Source organism: Magnolia sinica, chromosome 5 (genome assembly GCF_029962835.1).
Source record: "Magnolia sinica isolate HGM2019 chromosome 5, MsV1, whole genome shotgun sequence".
NCBI lineage: Eukaryota > Viridiplantae > Streptophyta > Magnoliopsida > Magnoliales > Magnoliaceae > Magnolia > Magnolia sinica.
Genome location: NC_080577.1, coordinates 31,709,732 through 31,729,614, shown reverse-complemented (window position 1 = coordinate 31,729,614; position 19,883 = coordinate 31,709,732). Strand labels below are relative to the sequence as shown.

General features: G+C 40.4%; 1 protein-coding gene across 6 annotated transcripts in view; it reads left to right on the top strand.

Moving 5' to 3' along the window:
- Nucleotides 1–13,712, top strand: part of LOC131245898 (protein root UVB sensitive 2, chloroplastic-like) — a 34,245-nt gene extending 20,533 nt beyond the window's left edge. For 2 of the 6 annotated variants that reach the window (XM_058245653.1, XM_058245654.1), the window contains exons 9-11: nt 11,925–12,047; nt 12,347–12,771; nt 13,414–13,712. In XM_058245653.1, the coding sequence (XP_058101636.1) occupies nt 11,925–12,047; nt 12,347–12,771; nt 13,414–13,654 (789 nt within the window). In that variant the 3' untranslated portion in view covers nt 13,655–13,712. Of the gene's footprint in view, nt 1–11,924; nt 12,048–12,346; nt 12,907–13,413 lie in introns of those variants that run through there. The other 4 variants (XM_058245657.1, XM_058245658.1, XM_058245656.1 and 1 more) reach the window with 3 other exon arrangements.
- The last annotated feature ends 6,171 nt before the right edge of the window (nt 13,713–19,883 follow it).

Below are 19,883 nucleotides of genomic sequence, written 5' to 3'. Positions count from 1 at the left end.
CATCTCATGAAGAATAGAAAAGAAAGAGGATTATTTTATTTTATTTTATTTTTATTTTTATTTATTTATTTATTTTTTTTTGAGAAAAAAACAACCATTAGAGAGGTCACATGCCCCCTATTCTTTATATGGTGTCAATAATTTTCAAAATTACAAATTAAACCGTTTCAAAGACTTTGACCAAAATAACCTTAGTCTAATTAAAAATCAAATAAAATCACTCATAAGGTGTCCACAGTATAAATCAATCCTAAACTAAATCTTAAAACATAATTATGGTCCACGATCAACCACCGATCATGTAATCCATGCCATTCAACAGCTCGATCGTCATGTCCCTCAAATTCAATGGTCTAAATCACTCCTTAAAGCAACCCATGTGCATCTTCCCAGTGTGGGGTCTTCCATATATTTGCACATGCACATGGGGTCTTCAACGTGAACATGGATACTCACCTACCCATAGAGAAATCGGTGCGGCCCGCCTCCTTTGATACGTATGCAAAGGTATACGTGATGTGATGTCCCCATGAACTCTCCTCGGCTGAGAAGAGTTTGCCTCTGGCGGACCAAAACTCCTATAGTGCTCTAGGATGTCGGGATCCAAAGTCTGCAGCTCTGCTTCTGTAATCTAGGTGCTATATGTAATCAGCCTGTGCTTCCACTTGACAAAGAATGTCCGAAATCCCCCATGGCGAGTGGAAACAGCTTGCGCATCTAGTATATCTTCGACTTGTTCACTTCGAGCAGGCAAGGAGGGTAAGCGTGGCAAAGGATGGGATAATTGGTCAGGCATGGGCCATAGGTTAGGGACTGGATCATGGTCTGTGGGAGAGTTTGAAAATGGATCAAAAGGCAAAGTAGGACCCATTTATTTTACTAGATCTTCGACATTAAAAGTAGAGCTTATTCCCATGGTTGGTGGAAGGTTTACTATATACGCATTGGGACCCAGTTCCTGCAGTATTTTGTATGGTCCTGCACTACGCGCTTGCAATTTTTTAACAGCCCCATGTGGGAACCGTTCAGGTCTCATACGAACCATGACATAATCTCCTACTTAAAATTCCTGAAATCTGCGATGAGAATCAACAAATGCTTTATATTTTTTATTACTTAATCCGCTTCTTGATCTCACTATGTAACTCTTGTATGTGACGTGCAAACTCATGTGTTGACTCAGATGGCCTATGGGACACAGACATAGGTATGAGATCTATTGGTTTCCTAGGTTTGTAGCTATTCGCAACCTCAAATGGATTCATGCCTGTGGACCAATTAATGGAACTATTATATGCTAACTTGGCTATAGGCGAAACAATATCCCAAGTTCTGATGTGATCACTCACATGGCATCTAGGCAAATTTCCAAGACTCCTTTTGACGACCTTAGTCTGACCGTTTGTTTGAGGATGATAGGCAGATGAATATTGAAGCCTTGTCCCCATCATGTGCCATAGTGTCTTCCAAAAATAGCTTATAAAACGCATGTCATGATCAAACACTATGGTCTTAGGTAGACCATGTAAATGACCTCCTCTCCAAAGAAAAGTTTAGCCACATTGGAGGCATTTAGCGATTTTGAGCATGGAATGAAATGGGCCATTTTGGAAAAATGGTCCATAACCAAAAATACAGAATGTGTTTCTTGATAGTCTTAGGTAAACCCAACACAAAATCCATATTAATGTCCCGCCGCGGAGCATGGGGCACTGACAAAGGCTTATACAATCTTGTATTTTGCTTTCTCTGCTTCGCTAGTTGACAAGTCTTGTATTGCCCAACTCTCTTGGCTACATCTCGCTTGAGACTTGCCAATAAAACCCATCCTCCACAGGGGCAATGTCTTAATGCCTTCCCAAATGACTGGCTACCCCTCCTGCATGAAGTTCCCAAATTAGGAAATCACGGAGGGTAGTACGGGGAATGCAAAGTCTGTCACCTTTAAATAGGAACTCATCGATGATGACAAACACGTGGCTGTCACTTGACTGACCATCTTGTAGTGAGTAGTGACGCATACAACTCACCAAAGTCTGGGCATATAGTATACTCTTCTCTCAGCCGCTCAAACCCAGTTACTTCCACACTCGTATTCTTGAGTAGCGGCACACGACGACTAAGGGCATCAGTAGGTTTGTTCTCGACCTACACGACGACTAAGGGCATCAGTAGGTTTGTTCTTGACCCCGACCTTATGTTTAAGGATGAAAGAATATTCCTGAAGAAATTGGACCCATTTAGCATGCCTATGGTTTAGTTTATTTTGGGAACTGAGGTAATGTAAGGCCTCATGGTTAGAGAACAAGACAAATTTTTGTAGTAATAAATAATGCCGCCAATGGCGCAAGGATTGGATGATTGCATAGAACTCTTTGTCATGGGTGGAATACCGTTGCTTTCCCTCATTCAACTTCTCACTAAAATAAGCAACGAGGTTCCATTCTTGAGTAAGCACTCCACCTATACCTACACCAAATGCATTACATGCAACTTCAAAGACTTTAGAAAAGTCTAGAAGGCGCATAACGAGAATTTTGCTCATTTTGCCCTTAATCTCCTTAAATGCTTTAGAGGCAGCTTTAGTCGATACAAAATCCCACTTCTTTATGCAATCTATGATGGGAGCCATGACGGAAGTAAACTGATGCAGGACATGAAATTCAAATATGATGTGCGAGATTTCAGGCTTAAGATCATGTTAGTTCAGAAACAACTACACAAATTCCATATCCCACATGAAAGTCTAATCATTCAATTAAGGGGAATTTATGTGGGTCCAGGCCTACACATGTTAGGGTTGGATCAATAAAAATTATGAACCAAACGATACTCAAAGATATGAAATAATCATCCACACATGCACAGTAATCAGTCCCTGTCCAAGGGATTCACTAATTTCAACTCAAGGAACCCAAGGGTGAAAAAAACAGCAAATAAATTAAGGATAATGCAATCTACGGTTAATGTTTATGAAAATAGGTATGAAAAGGGAAAAATAAGAGAACCTGAACCGGGAAACAATTCCTGCGAGCGGACAATGGGCCTGGCGCACGTGCGCACTAGCTTGGCCGCACGTGCGAGCGGGTCCCACACTCGAAAACCGATTCCTTGGCCCTGGTCGGCCAGGGGTGGGCTCCAAACCCCCAAAGTTTTAGGGCTATCCGAGCTACGGGCTATGTGAGGTGCTCTGTCGAAGTTTCAGCCCTCTTGCAGGGCCAGATTCTGAAAACTGGCTGTAGGGAGAAGATCCGCTGCAAAACTGATGGATTCGAGGAGCCTGGCCGCACGTGCGAGCGGGTCCCACACCCGGAAACCGATTCCTTGGCCCTGGTCGGCCAGGGGTGGGCTCCAAACCCCCAAAGTTTCAGGGCGATCCGAGCTACGGGCTATGCGCGGTGCTCCGCCGAAGTTTCAGCCCTCTTGCAGAGCCAGATTTTGGAAACTGGCTGTAGGGAGAAGATCCGCTCCAAAATTGATGGATTCGAGGCGAGGATGGCTGTAGAAGGTGAGATATATGGATGGAAGAGGGTAGGGGCAGATGAGGCTAGATGTGGCTTCGCACCACCGTAGTTAGCCATTTGAAAAGGGAGGGCTTCGCACCTGCTTGAATTTTTCCATAGCTCAGAAACTCAGAGAGTAAAGCTTCGCACCTTGTGAATATTACACAGTTCAAGCTACTCAACTATAGCCCTGATCTTCTCGGGATCCGCTCTCATGCCCTTAGGTGATATTATGAACCCTAAGAAGATAATGCTCTTTGAAATGAATGTGCACTTCTTAAGCTTGGCATAGAGCTTTTCAGTTCGAAGGACCTCGCAAACTTGCATCAAATGGTGGAGGTGTTGTTCCTTTAGTGTGTTATAGATAAGAATGTCATCAAAATACAACGTAAGGAACTTGCCTATAAATGATCTCAACACTTGGGTCATCACTCTCATAAATGTGCTCGGGGCATTAGTCAAGTCAAAAGGCATGACTAATCATTTGTATAACTCATCATTCGTCTTGAAGGCCGTCTTCCATTCATCTCTTGGGCGTATATGTATTTTGTGATACCCTCTCTTGAGGTCAATATTCGAAAAGATGGTGGCACCCGCCATCATATCTAACATATCATCAAGACGCTGTATGGGAAACCGGTACTTGACCATGATTTTATTGATGACTCTACTGTCCACACACATGCGATGCGCCACGTGCCGTCTTTCTTAGGTGTGAGAAGCGCTGGCATGACACACAGACTTAAACTCTCTTGGATGAAACCCTTCCTAAGGAGCTCATCTACGTACTTTTTCAACTCTGCATACTCTGTAAGATTCATTTGATAATGAGGAAGGTTTGATAGAGTTGTCCCAAGGACAAGATCAATGGCATGCTGGATGTCCTTCATGGGTGGAAGCTCATCTTGTAAGTCCTTTGGGAATACATTGTGAAACTCTTCCAGAATTGGATTCACCTTAGGGGGTTCCTCTACACTAACTTCAGGTGTAACTTCTCTAGCCACCAAGGCGTATGCCATAAAATCCACCTTAGACTCTCTCTCGAGCTCCTTGGCATTGATAACATGGAGAGACATAGGTTGGGATCTTCTCATATCCCTTGGGTTACTCGACTTCCCCTCATCTTTCTTCTCCACATTGCTTCTTGGTGGGAGAGGAATTGGAGTGATCTTCTTGCCTTGATGCATGAATGAAAACGCATTTCAGTGGCCATATATCGTCATATTGCGGTCAAATAACCAAGGCCATCCCAAAATGATGTGTCCAACATCCATGGGCAAAACGTCGTACCATAGCGAATTTGAATAGGATCCAAAGTGAACAGGCACAATACATTGCTTGGTAATAGGCATGAAAGATGCATCAACCCATGAAACTTTATAGGGCTAAGGGTGCGGTTCAGGTTTCAAACCCAAACGGGATAGTGCTAGTGGAGACCACATTTGTACAACTACCACTATTGATGATCACATTATAATCCTTCTCCCCACATTTTGCATAGGTGTAAAAGATCGTAGTCCAACGTCAGTCATCATTTTCCTTAGCATTGGTCAAGGCGCACCTGACTATTGCAAGTGGTGTGATCTCTTCTTTATCTACTTACTCATCATTAGCACTAGTGATACTGGGCTGATAGACTTTTTCAAAATCGCCCAGCTCATCTCCCTCTTTCTCACCTTTGCCAATCACTAGGGCCTTGTTCCTCTCTTTTGAGGGACACTGTGATGGGGACATCAGAGGACCTACTCGGGTGTACCAGAGACGGATGCGACCACCCACATCAGCGCAACTTTCTTTGCGGATGGGAGGAGTTCCAAATGAGGCCGACCGGGCCATTTTGAAGACCTCACATGCATTGGACGTGCATCAGGCAGATTCCACTTTGGGATGATACATGTGAGCTTTTAGGAGCCCATTTTAGTCATAAGATTTTTATTTCATGTCGATTTGATCGTTGAATCTTGTCGATTAGGCCATCGGGTCGCTAGATGTTCTAGATCTGGGCCCCTTGGACTCTGATCTTGCTTCCTTTATGTTTTTTGTTATTTTTAGGATTTATTTGATGGATGATATTGATAATAAATGTTTTACTTTTCTTATTTTGGATGATGGGCCATTTCACTTAAGTGAGTGACATAGTTATAATTATTCAAAAATTTTAATTATAAAAGCATAGGGGAGGGTGGACGTCCGTCCCTAGTGGAGTTATTGAGTAGAAGGAAAAAGAGAGACTCTTGTGTGAAGAAAATTTCCTCCTTGTGTTTTAGGGTTTATGAGAAACCCTCCATTTCAATTAAATTGTGGAAGGGTAGAGACGTGTTTGGTGGTGGATTCCCCAAGGTGCATCATTCCTCTTTCTCTTTTGCAAAAATGTATTCTTCTTCTTCTCTCATCTTCCTCCTTTCCCTTCCATTACAACCTTCTAAAGCCATCAAAACCCTAATCAATCCTCCCTCTCTTTCTTCCCCTTTACCTAGCCACGTGTGGACTCGTACGTGCACACGCACGCACACACGTGTGTTTGTACGGGCAGCCACGTGTGGGCCCCCATTTGGGGTTTTTCCCTCTTTGATGTCTTAATTTTCAGATCTGGTACCTGATGAATTGCCAGATGAATTACCACCTACGAGGGACATTTGGCATGTTATCGACTCTGTCCTGGGGATCATACTTTCTAACCTACCAGCCTACAGGATGAATCCAACTGAGTATATTGAGTTAAAGAGGCAGGTAGATAAATTGTTGTAGAAAGGCTTTAACAAAGAAAGCCTTGGTCCATGTGTTGTCCTAGCCTTGTTGACGCCAAAGAAGGACTGGAGTTGGCGAATGTGTGTGGACAGCCGTGCCATAAATAAAATAACCATCAAGTATCGCTTTTTAATGTCGCGACTTGATGATATGCTTGACATGTTGGTTGGCTCCAGAGTCTTTTCAAAGATTGACTTGAGAAGTGGCTACCACCAGATACAGATCAAACCTGGGATGAGTGGATGACAACATTCAAAACAAAGGATGGGCTTTACGAATGGTTAGTTATGTCTTTCGGACTGACCAATGCTCCTAACACCTTCATACGAGTAATGACTCATGTACTGCGTCCCTTTATCGGTCGCTTCGTCGTTGTCTATTTTGATGAAATACTTGTATATAACAAAGAGGCTTTAAAGCACAATGATCACCTTCAACAAGTTATAAGAGTTCTTAGGAAAAAAAACTCTACATAAACTTGAAAAAGTGTACTTTTATAAGTGCGAGTGTGATCTTTATTGGCTTTGTGGTCTCTTCACGTGGTGTAGAAGCTAACCTGGATAAAGTAAAAGCAATATTAGACTGACATATTCCTACTAATGTGCACAAAGTGCAAAGTTTCCATGGGTTAACTACCTTTTATAGGAGATTTATCAGAAATTTCAGCACCATTATGGCACCGATTACTCTGTGTTTGAAAAAGGGACAGTTTGTGTGGACCAAGGCAGCTATTAAAGCTTTTGAAGATATAAAAATTAAAATAACGGCGGCCCTAGTTCTTCAATTGCCAGATTTCAACGAAGTCTTCGAAGTTGCTTATGGAGCTTCTCACGTCGGTATTGGAGGGGTTCTTAGTCAATATGGGCAACCGGTGGTTTACTTTAGTGAAAATTTGAATGAAGCCAAATACAAGTACTCAATATATGATGCTTGTGATGCTTCTCACGTCGGTATTGGAGGGGTTCTTAGTCAAGATGGGCAACTGGTGGCTTGCTTTAGTGAAAAGTTGAATAAAGCCAAACAGAAGTACTCAATATATGATGTGGAATTTTATGCCTGCACTGAGGCATTGGCGGCATTACCTCATCGGCAAAGAGTTTGTTCTTTACTTTGACTATGAAGCACTCAAGTATCTCAATTCCCAGAAGAATCTAAGTCATATGCATGCCAAATGGAGTGCTTATCTCCAAGAATTCACCTTTGTGTAGAAACATAGGTCGGGAGTTGAGAACAAAGCAACTGATGCTTTGAGTAGGCAAAACCACCTGTTGACAACAATGTTAGTAGAAGTGATTGACTTAGACCAGATAAAGCTTAACTACAAAGGAGACGGTGATTTTGGGCAAATTTATGCAGATTTTGTTACTGGGCAGCAAACAAGTCACCCAAAGTTCAGTGTGCATGATGGGTATCTCTTCTTCCGAACTCGTCTATGAATACCTGACACTTCTTTATGGGAGCATGTGATGCGTGAATTACACTCGAGTGGCTTCAACGGTCATTTTGGGCATGATAAAACAGTTGCTTTAGTAGAAGATAGATTTTATTGACCTTTATTGAAGCGAGAAGGGGTGAGATGGGTGCAACATTGTCAAAATTGCCAACTTGCCAAAGGACAGAAGCAAAATACAGGTTTATACACACCACTACCCGTGTCTTAAGAACCATGGCAAGATATCGGTATGGATTTTGTTTTGGGTTTGCCGAAGACTGTACAAGGCAATGATTCCATATTTGTCATAGTAGATTGCTTTTTTTAAGATGACTCATTTTATTCATTGCTCTAAGACCTCCGATACTCTGAAGATAGCCACCTTGTTCTTCTGGGAGGTGGTTTGGTTACATGGTGTGCCCAAATCTATTGTATCCGATAGGGATGTGTAGTTTATGAACTACTTTTGGAAAATTTTGTGGAAGATTATAAGCACCAAGATTAAGTTTTCGGTTGCATACCATCCTCAAACAGGTGGTCAGACAGACATGGTTAACCAGAGTTTGGGAAATCTACTATAGTGCTTAGTTGGTGACCATGTTTCAAGGTGGGATCAGATTCTGTCTATAGCTGAATTTTCTTATAACAGTTCGGTTAATCAGTCAACTGGATTGTCACCATTTGAGGTAGTGTTGGAAATGAAACCAAGACAACCCATTGATTTGATTGGCCTGCCTATAGATGCGCGACTGAGCAAGGAGGTTGTAACTTTTGCCCAACATATGCATGACATCCATGAAGAAGAAGGAAGATGGCGACCAACAATGAAAGTATAAAGCGCGAGCTGATTTGCATCGGCGCTTTGTGGAATTTAAGGAGGGTGACAAAGTGATGGTACGTCTCTGACCAGAAAGATTTCCTAAAGGGAAGTACCAAAAGCTTCACTCTAGGCATGCAGGTCCCTTCAAAATATTGATGAAAATCAGCACTAATGCTTATGTTTCGGAGTTGCTAGAAGATTTGCATATCATCTCAACATTCAATTTTGAAGACTTGGCCATTTATCATGGCCACCATGAAGATGAAACGTATGAAGAGCAAGCCATAATGTTGCCTCCCGTGCTTACCATAAGCGAAGAGATTGAAGATATGTTTGACAATCAGTTGGTGTCTACGAAGGATGGTGGATATCACAAGTTAATTGTAAAATGGAAGGGTCGACCAATTTCCAATTGCATATGGATTACGACTTCTGATTTTTAGCGTCTTAATCCAGATTTGTACGAGAGGTACCAGGCTGCCAACTCACAGAGGTCGAGTTTTTCCAAGCGAGGGAGAGATGATGGGTGCCTTGAAGTATAGAAAAGGAGAAATAAGGCTTGGGTGAGGCCCACAAGTCTTCTTTAGGCTCCACAAGTCAGCTGACCACTTTAGAAAGCCAAAATAAGTGGTGTGGTTGGGCCCAAGGTGTTCCATTGTAGAAACAATGGGCGTAATGGTCCCCACCATTACTGATACGGATATGCCCTGTATCGTCCGATACAGGGTGTGTAACGGTCGATTTTTTTTTTTTTGGTTAGAAAAATCTTGAAAAATATCCATTAAATCCGGAATATTCTAAATATTCCAAATATGCATTCATTTATAATTTTGAACATGTTTATGGTGGTGTAACGGTCTGATCTCTGGTGAGAATGCTATATCGGGCTGTTTGATGGATTTATGAACCCGACAACCTAGAATTAACTACGAACCTTTTATATTTAGTTTTCTAACTATATAATATTTATATAAATTTACTATAATGAATGTAATACCAAAACATCTTATATTTTCAAGTTTTCCTTTTTTTTATGGTGCTAGTGCATTGCATACTTTGTGACTCACATACATTTCATTTCAATATATAGATTTTAGGGACTTTTGTATCATATTATGTAATTCATATACCTAACAATTCGATATCATTTTCCCCCATAGATCTTAAAAAAAAATTAAAATTAAATTCGGATAAATAGTGTTGTCAATTTGGGGCTGATTAGGGGGACCATTTGTTGCCCTAAACTAGCCTCAAATTGATGCAATCTATTGGCACTTATCCCACTAATGGATTGGTGGACGTTTATCGGACAATGGAAATGAAAAATATCAAATGGAAATGGTCCTATTTAAAAAAACAAGTGTCCGCAAACTAATGGTGAAAATTGTTCAAACAATTTCATTTTGGGATTGTGACTTAGCAACAATGGTCTCAAAATTAAATTGGTTAATTTTGAGTTGATATATACCTCATGTATAAATTTTTAGGGTCATGTATGTGGGGTCCACTCGATTATGTATTGTATATACATGTCATCCATCCGTTTTGGCAACTCATTCAAGGGTATTGGAAAAAAAATGAGGCAAATCCAGATCGCAAGTGGACGACTAGTGGGCCAAGCGGGCCACCTCGATGTATTTGTATATCCATGCTGTCAATCCGTTTTGCTAACTCATTTTAAGGCATGGTCCAAAAATTCAGGTAGATCTAAATCTTCGGTGGACCACTAGTGAGTATGCCTTTAAAAGCGGGGCCTACCTCAATGAATTTGTTGTACATCCACGTAGTCCATCCTTTTTGCCAACTTATTTTAGGGCATGGTCCAAAAAATGAGGCTGATCCAAATCTTAGGTGGACCACAATAAGGATTTAATTCCCACCATTAAAAATTTCAGACATATATATTTATTTTTTTTGGGATCAAGTTGTTATTTTTGTTCTCCCTTCATCAAGGTCAAGGTCTATGTGACCTTATCAACAGGTTCGATGGAAAACAAACATTATAATGGGCCCTAAGAAGATTTTAATGGTGGGCATTCAATCCCAACCGTGTGGTCCAATTGAGATTTGGATCCCTTTATTTCAAGGATCGGGCCTTAAAATGAACCTGAAAAATTATGGATGGCATGGATATACTACACATAATCAAGGTGGGCCCCACGTAACAAAATAGTGCGTGCGCACTGTGTTGCGTGCTCTGCAAAGTATACAAATAAATAAATAAGTGCGTGGTTGTTTCACAGCCACGTAGTCCATTCGTTTTTTCTAAAGAGGGAAGATAAAAGGAAGAGAGACAGAAGGAAACTGAAAAGAAAAGAGAGAGAGAGAGAGAGAGAGAGAGAGAGAGAGAGAGAGAGAGAGAGAGAGAGAGAGAGAAGGGCAGCAACAACTGCTGCCACCGCAACCGCAGTGTGCCGCAACGGCAGCAATGCCGTAACCCAAAAAGAAGAAGAAGAAAAGAAAAAAAGGTATGCTTTTTTATTTCATCATCATCATTATTATTATTTTTTTCCCATTTTCTTTAGGGTTATGGCCCGTAATAGTTGTTACGGTACTGTAACGGCTGTTACAAACCCAAAAAATAGAGGTGCCCCATTTCGGGGCTGTATCGCGTAATGGTATCAACCGTTATCGTTACGTTACGGCCGATACGTAATTGATTTTGAATACCATGGTTGGGCCCCCTTGAGCCCAGCATGCACATGTGCTTTTAATTAAGAGAAGTTGATTGTAGGGGTATTTTAGTAATAAGTATTTTCTATAAGTCAGCCTCGTAGTCTTTATTTAGGGTTTTTTTTTTTTTTTTTCTTTTGGGGAAAAAGACACTGTAATTTGGTCTTTTGAAGAAAATAAAAAAAGAGCTTTCTTTGGGTGTGTTGCTAATAAAGGTGTTGATTCCTCTCATTTGTATTGGTGCCAATTCCAAGATCATCATTGGTGCTGATTCCATGGTGAAACCCGTCTCTTTCCCTCTTCTAATCTTCTGTAATCTTCTTCTTTTTTTTTTTCCCCTCTTTGTTTATACAATATCTATAAGATTGTCTGGATGCATTTATAGTCATCGTCATCATCTAAGCCTTATCCCGATTAATTGGGGTCAGCTGCATGAATCCTGTTCCGCCATTCCATACCACAGGGCATCAAGTCTTTTCTTACCACATCACATCCTTTTGGGCCTTCCCCTTTTGCCCTTTTAGAGCCTTCAACTTGTACCAACTTACTCCAACTTTATATAGTATCTATAAGATTGTTTGGATGCATTTACAGCTAGAAACCTCAATTAGAACAAGGCCATATTTGAACTAAGTTACCTTTCAACCGATTACAAATCTACAAAGCCAGTCCTATGAGATGTGATGATTTCATCACCTTCTTTTTAGTGTTGTACTTTTCTGATGATTCAGATTTTACTTTCATGCAGTTGTTAGTTGGCCCACTGCTTTCTGCTGTGCATGTTTACTGTGTATCTCAAGAAATGCGAGCAGCTCCTGTTAACACATTGAACCCACAGCGGACAGCCATGATTGTAGCAGATTTTCTCAAGGTGCATATTCAAACCCAAATTTTTTTGTCAAGGGCTCATTTGGATGTAAGCACAAATTTGCATTGTTTTGGTATTTCAACAGAGTTAATTCGCTATGCATTTGGGGCGCCTTGGAAAATGGAAACCTGCATCATGCCTTTTCTGCTCCAAATCACAAGTGAAATCAGAAGGGCTCTCTTATTTCACTTTTTGATTTGGATGGATTCCATTCCATTCGCCTCTAGAACTGGCAAAAATGCAAACTGGTCCAAGGGGTATGCCCCTCATCTGATATTTTCTCATATTGCAACCTGATTCAGACAGGAAAAGCATCAAGCCCAGCCGACTTAAGATACCGAGAAGATCTCCTCTTTCCAGAGCGACTCATAGAAGATGCTGGGAATGTGAAGGTGGGTAGGGCTATACACAAGGTTGTCAAGAAACCATCGAAACTTGTTGAGTTGAGAGAACTATTCCCAAAGGAGAAATTTCTAATAAATCGTGAAAATAAGCAGACCGACATGGTTTTGGAGCATACTGCTACAGGTGAAGATGCATTGAAGGGTTGGTTGATCGCTGCATATGCTGCAGATTTGGATAGGTTTGGGCATATGCCTAGTGATGTGGTCTTACGTGAGGCATACATGAAAGTGGAAAATGTCTTCCCCACATTTGTATCTGAACTGAAGATGAAGGGGTGGCATACGGACCGTTTTCTTGATGGAACGGGGAGCCGGTTCTCATGGTAGTTTCATGTGATTTCAAAGTTTTGGTTTAAACTGGTAATTTGAAAACTTTAGCTATTTTATCATATGGAGAGCTGTTGTGCTTTTCTTTCTCCTAGGAGTAGAACTTCCTTGTTTAAGGTTTATTCTCCAAATTGTTTGGTATTCTTTGAAAGGAAAGGGGATTATACAATGTGTGGCCGGCTTATTCACAGCATGCATGGGAACACCAAGACAGGTGTGGCCGTGGTTTGGTAATTCAGACCATTGTTCTGTTGGTTCTGATGGTTGGAGCATGCCCCAAAATAATCCTGGATTGGGAGATCCCATTGACTGGTATTATGATTTTTTCTTCTTCAGTTGAATGTAACAGCTGTTGTATTTCTGTTCTTAACCATCTATGTTTAGGCTAGAAATCAAAAGGTTAAGATGTCCTGTTATGGAGATTTTTGAGGCATAGTCCATCCCACAGGACGCTAGTGGTCTGGATGACGGAACCATGGGCCCACTTATCAGAATTGAAAATCCATGCATGCTATGCAAAACATGGCCATGCATCATATAATGGTGTGGAGCCGGTTATTGCATCCACGGTTTTCTGTAGACCAGTTGTTTTAATTTCCTTGCAGAACAAGTGAAATCGATTTCCATGAAAATCTCAGGAAGCAAGTGAAATCAATTTCCATGGAGAGATCTCAGGAAGCAAATGAAAATGTACGACCATTTAAGAGCCCAGTCTTTTCATCTTCAGCCTCTTTCCAGACCATAATCAGAAGGTCTTCAAAGCAATGGTGCTACTATCCTATGGTTCTTCTCTGGGAAGTGCTCTCAGATTGCAGTTGTATGTTCTCCAACCAGAGCTGTGTTGATTTGTATGTTCTCTTTGCTGTTCAGTTTGTTTGATCAAATCCTTGTGTCACACACACACACACACACACACACACACACACACACACACATATCAGTGTTTTAAATAGTGCCCGTAGCGTACGCTACACAGCGTAGCGTGGCTATAGCACTACGTAGTGTCCTAAATAGTGTAAATCCCCTGTAGCGTACGCTACAACTACGTAGCGCGTAGTGTCCGTAGCGTAAGCTACACTGTATTTTTTTACTATTTAAATATTTTATTATTATTATTATTATTATTATTATTTTTGTATCTAATGTTGAGGAATGTGACAATTGTATTGTACCTTGATACTTTTAACCTATGAGATTTTTATTTATCGTGCTTGTGGTTTCAATTAGACATTAAAAAGTGGTTTGCTTAGAAAGTTGTTGATGTGATAATTATTTGATTTGGCTTATATATGTGGATTGGCCTTTGATAAATGATAACTAATAACCTTTTTGAACATGCTTATAATTGATAAAATGAATCATCTTTTAAGCATTTTTATCCCTTTTTTCCACTATTTATTATGTCTTATTTTTAAATTCAAAATTAGAAGTATTGTGTAGGTTATGCGACACGCTATATGCTATAGAGGGTTGAGCGCTATGCATCACACTACCGCTATTATATATATATGTGTGTGTGTGTGTGTGTTTCCGTTGCTTGTTTCCGTGTGTGTATTTCCATTGCTTGTTTCCATTTGTGTGATTGTTGAACTGAATATGGTTCATGTAAATGGGTTCTTTACCTTTATTTATTTACTGTGGTTGTGATGGTGTATGTGAATCGTTTCAACCGATTGGTCATACTGCAATTGCGAAGTGAATGCCGAAACAGAGCATGGGTTGTGTTGTAAGCAGTTGCTATTCGATTTATAATATTCACAGTTCTTCCATACTTCACCTAAATTATACCCAAACAGTGGATATTGGAATGAACTCTAATTTCCACTAAAAAAACTACATTCTGAAACAAATACCAGAATTATGCTTGGAATCCATAGCTTCACCTTTTCTGCGGGATCTCATTGACACAAAAAAGGGGGTTCCTCAGAAACCTCTGCGTGTTCTCAGATGGGCCCTCAAGGGCCTGTTTGCTTTGTTGAAACCATTTCATGGGACATGGAGTCTACTTGAAATGGAAAGCTTTCTATATGTATATCTATGCGTTGGTTTGCACTCCTTTTCAGCAATTGGAAATTGATTCATGGAACTTTCATGGGCTCTCTCAGTGGATAAGCTTGAAAATGGAAAATGGATTCCATGCCTCTTTTCTTTCTTTTTTTTTTTTTGTTTTTTTTTTTTTTTTTTTTTTTTTTTTTTTTCTTTTTGTGTGCTGCAAATGGGGTCGATGTATGATTCTATGTCATACCAAAATAAGAAAAAGTAGGATACGAGGGATATCATTTTATTTCAAAGGTATTGCAGAAGAACAAACCTGCAATAAGAAAAGAGAATTCTATGTAAAGCAAGTGGTGTGTGTGGCCATGCTGATGACGTTTGTTTGTTTGTTTTTTGTTTTGTATTTTTTTTTTTTTAATTTTAAATTTTAATTTGTTTTTGGACAATTTTCAAAAATTTAAAGCAGAGAAGGAATGAACATGAACCCGTATGAACTGAACACAAATTATGTCCTGCCTGGCTGGCATGGGCTTCGTGGCTCCCACTGTGATGTATGTGTTTTATCCATGCCGTCCATCCATTTTGTCGGATCATTTTAGTGAATGAGCCCAAAAATGAGGCAGATCCAAAGTTCAATTGAACCACACCACAGTTGCAATAATTATGCCCATCGTTGAAACCTTCCTAGGGCCCACCATGATGTTTATTTGCCATCCAACCCGTTCATAAGGTCACATAGACCTGGATGATGGGAAAACACAAATATCAGCTTGATCAAAACTTCTGTGACTCCCAAGAAGTTTTTAATGGTAGGTGAGCATTCAATCCCAGTGGTCCACTAGAGCCTTGGATCTGCTTCATCTTTGGGCTACCCCAAAATGATCTAGCACAATGGATAGAAAGCGCGGATAAAAACACACATCTTGGTGGGCCCCACAGATCCCCTGCCCCGTCCTGGCAGGCGCAGGGGCAGGACAGCAATCTGCGTCCCTTATGAACATTTAGAAGTTCATAGCCAGGAATTTATATTTCTGTGCACTGGAGAACATTTCTTAGAGCTCATAAGATTGATATTTCTAGTTTTGTTTTAGACATTTTATGTTGATTTTTTAAATGGGTATTTTAAACTTAGATGAAATACTTGGAATATCTGAATTGACTACTGAAATACTTGGACAAGGGAATCCTATCACTGAAACAGGAATAATAACCAAATTCTATCATGGTTTTAAACAATAAGATCTGTTTGTTTGTTTTAAATCTAAACTTGTGACAGAGCCAAGTAGTTTAGCATGACAATTCTTTCCAGCATTGATACAATCCTTACTGTCGAATGGCCCGTGATCTTTTCTCCACTAGTTGAAAGGTTGGGATCAGATTGACGTGCTCTTCTTAGGGCAGTGTTCGACATCGAAAGTTTTAGCATGGCATACATTTGTGTCCTTTCATCTTTTCGGGTTTTTTTTTTTTTTTTTCCTTCACATGCATCGCATGCGTAGACCGCTAGTGCGTATAAACCTAACACATCTATATGAGCATGCCTGCGAATCCTATGTGCCCAAATTCAAAGTACCATCTTAACATCTTCCATCAGTCATAGGGTGTTGGACGCATTCGCTAGGTTCCGAGCATTTGGTATTATAGGAAATACACGGTCTTGTGTTTGAATCCCATAGCGGGCAATTTATAGAAAGAGCGACTTGGACTAGAGTAAGAGCCGCCACAAGGTGGAAAGGGCTACCTAGAAATAGACCAGAGTGCGACTACCACAAGTGTCGGCTGTGGAATGTTACGATTCCTAGTGGTTCAATCGCCTGATTGGACGTGTTCTACCCGTCCTAGGCCTGTAGGTGTAAAAGACAGGTCATTGCATGGAGAGATGTATTTCATAGGAAGACTTTGTTTGCGAAAGCTGTCATTCTTGTTGAAAATGACAGGTCATTGGTTTGATGACTATTGCAAGCATGTTATCTACTGTGCTTTTATTCTTTGCCGCGTGCTAGCCGACGTACTCCGAAAAAAGGAAAGAAAAGCAAGGAAAAGCTATTAAGCTATGAATACTGATAAACTAAGATAGTTTGGGAAGAGAAAAGGGGAAAAAGAAAAAGGAGCACATATCATTGCCAGTTAAAAAATTTTAATTAATAAACAGCGAACTTGCGTAAACAATTGCAAATGGGAGTAACGAAATATAAGGTGGTGAAGGAGATTGGATTAAAAAATAAGCAATGTTTTCAAACCTTTCTTTTTGGTAAATACTTTCACCGAAGATTTCAAACTAATGGCATGATTTTTAAACAAAGTGACTCACTTGGTAATGATTTCATTAATTTGATGTTAATCAAGAATCTTCTTTTAATATTTAGACGACTATATGATTATAAGACCTATGAATATATTTTTTGAGATAATTGTAAACACTTCCCCTTTATTTTGGATTTAATCATCCCTACCAAGTGACAAAAGTACCTTTGTTTGAGTGGTTTATTTTATGTTCTAGTAGGGCCCACCATTATCTATAAACCCAAAAATTAGACTAATCTAATCATCAGGTGGGACGCGTTATAGAAACCAATGGACAACCATTTAAAATTATTTATTGGATCACTTGGTTTTTAGGGTGTCCCATTTTATAATTGGGTGACCTTGTTGGATGCGTTGGATGACACTCACACATACTAGTTTTCTATGGAATAGGGGTAAAACATTCCATTGTTTAAGAAAGCAATATTGTTTCTCTGCAATGTATTTTTGAAACAGAAGAGAGGTCATTATGTGCTTGTTGGCTAAATTTGGAAGTTCGATCCATTAATCCAGACCGTCGAATTGGTTCAGGATACATTTTAGGGCTACAGTGTGAAAATTTTCTTATTCTGATCGGATCTGATCCATTGATAAGTTGGACTTATTTTTTCAATGGCCATCCACTGTTTTCTAAGGAGTCAATGGGATGAATAGGATTTTCTTTAGAAGTGATTCATTAGAACCATAAGCAATTCATGGTGGATATAGATTGTTTGCAATTGTTCATAGGCCTATTTTTTCATAAATGATCTTGACCATCCATTTATACATTTCTCCGCCTTTTGGCGAAGATCAACTTTAGATCTTGACCATCCATCTTATAGGCTATCAATCGGATGGTTAGAGTCGTTGGATTGGTGTGTCACGCAACTAATTATAGATGAGAATTTTGTGTAACTAGCTGTATGTGGGTGGGCACAGGTGCCGTGCCTGATTGGCACCATATGAACTTGGACGTGTTGGGGTGATTTGCCAATGTATTCTATGGTGTGGCCCACCTGATAATTGAATCAGCATGATTTTTGCAGCACACAATTTTCACAGTGGGGCTAATCATAGTGGACGGGTTGGATGGCTTTTAGAGTAGATGGTGTTTTCTACAAGCAGCTAGTTGCACGAAATTCCTATCTACAACTAGTTGCACGGGAGGTGTTCTCATACATGAACACATCATGCAGCACTAATCGTAGAGAAGAATTTTCGTGCAACTAGCTGTATGTGGGGACCACTAAAGTGTGAATGACATCCAACCATCAGAAGGGTCTCTCCATCAGGAAAATGGGACTCTCCAAAATCAGGCCATTTAACCTATCAAGTGGGCCATCTTATGAGTTTGGATGTTTTTGGGCGGTTGGATATTGTTTTCTACGGTGTGGCCCACCTATTAATGGGATTGTCTTGATTTTTGGAGCACCCAATTTTCGTAGGTCGTTGGATACCATACATACGGGTGGGGCCCGCAGTTTGTTCTACGAAATCCTCAATCTATAACCAGTTGCGTGTGAGATAGGGCTGAAAGTCAGGCGGGTTCAACCTGACCGAGCCCAACGTGGGGCTTGAGTAGGATGCATCGGGTTTGGTCTCAAGCTTGGGCTATATAAACACCAACCTGATAAAACTTAAATTGAGCTTGGGTTGAAGTCTCAAGTTGCTCGACTCAACCCGAACGGATCAATATATATATAAATTACTTATAAATTATAATTGAGTGCCGTCAGGTCTCATCGGTCCATGCCATTTGCAATAACTCAAGCTATTAAGATATGCCGGATTTCTTTCTTCTAAAAACATTGCATGATGCACAACACGCCCTTTAAAGGAATAATTGTTCCATATTTTAGATTGTTTGTTAATAAAATCATAAGTACAAAAAATAAGACGGTATTAAAATATAATAGGCTAATATAATAATGAAAATATTAGTATGTATCCAACTGGTCAACCCAGTCAACCCAGCCAAGCCTGCTTGGGTTGAGCTTGGTTTGAGAATTTCCAACCGGAGGTTGGATTGGATTAGGGTTGTGGTACAGGAACCTTGGGTTGCGCTGGGATTGGATTTGGGTCATCCGTTTTTCTTGAATGTCGGATTGCATATTGACACTGCACCTAGCTCCTGGACGGTGCTTTGTGGGCCCATTATAATGTATGTGTTGTATCTATGCCATTCATCAGTTTTGCCAGCTCATTTTAGGGCATGGCCCAAAAAATGAGGCAGACCCAAGTCTCAGGTGGGCCACACCATAGGAAAACAGTGGTGATTGAACGCTCACCATTAAAAACCTTCTACGGCTACTGTAATGTTAATTGGCCATACAACCCATTAACTAGGTTACGAAAGACCTGGACGAAAGGAAAATGCAAATATCAGCTAGATCTGTAACTTTTGTGGCCCTGAGAAGTTTTTAATGGTGGGCGTTCAATCACCAATGTTTGTTTCTTACGGTGCGGTCCACCTGAGAACTGGATCTGCCTCATTTTTTGGATCATGCGAGCTGGAAAAATGGATGGACGGCATGGATTAAAACATATATCATAGTGGGGCCTGCAGAACACCATCCAGAAGCAAGTAGCTACTGGCAGTGTCAGTATGCAATCCGCGTCGCATTTTCGTGGTGTGTCAATCCTGCTGCAACGAGTTAGATGCAGTACATACACAACAGAGCGGTTACTTTGAAGTCGGATCGAACCCAACTCGAGTTGAACTCAGATCGATTCAGTTCGGTAACTCGGCTACTTTGATATTGCTATTGCTCACCAAGTATTTGATGAAATGACTCAATGAAGTATGGCTGGTGGCAAGGAAGGTACA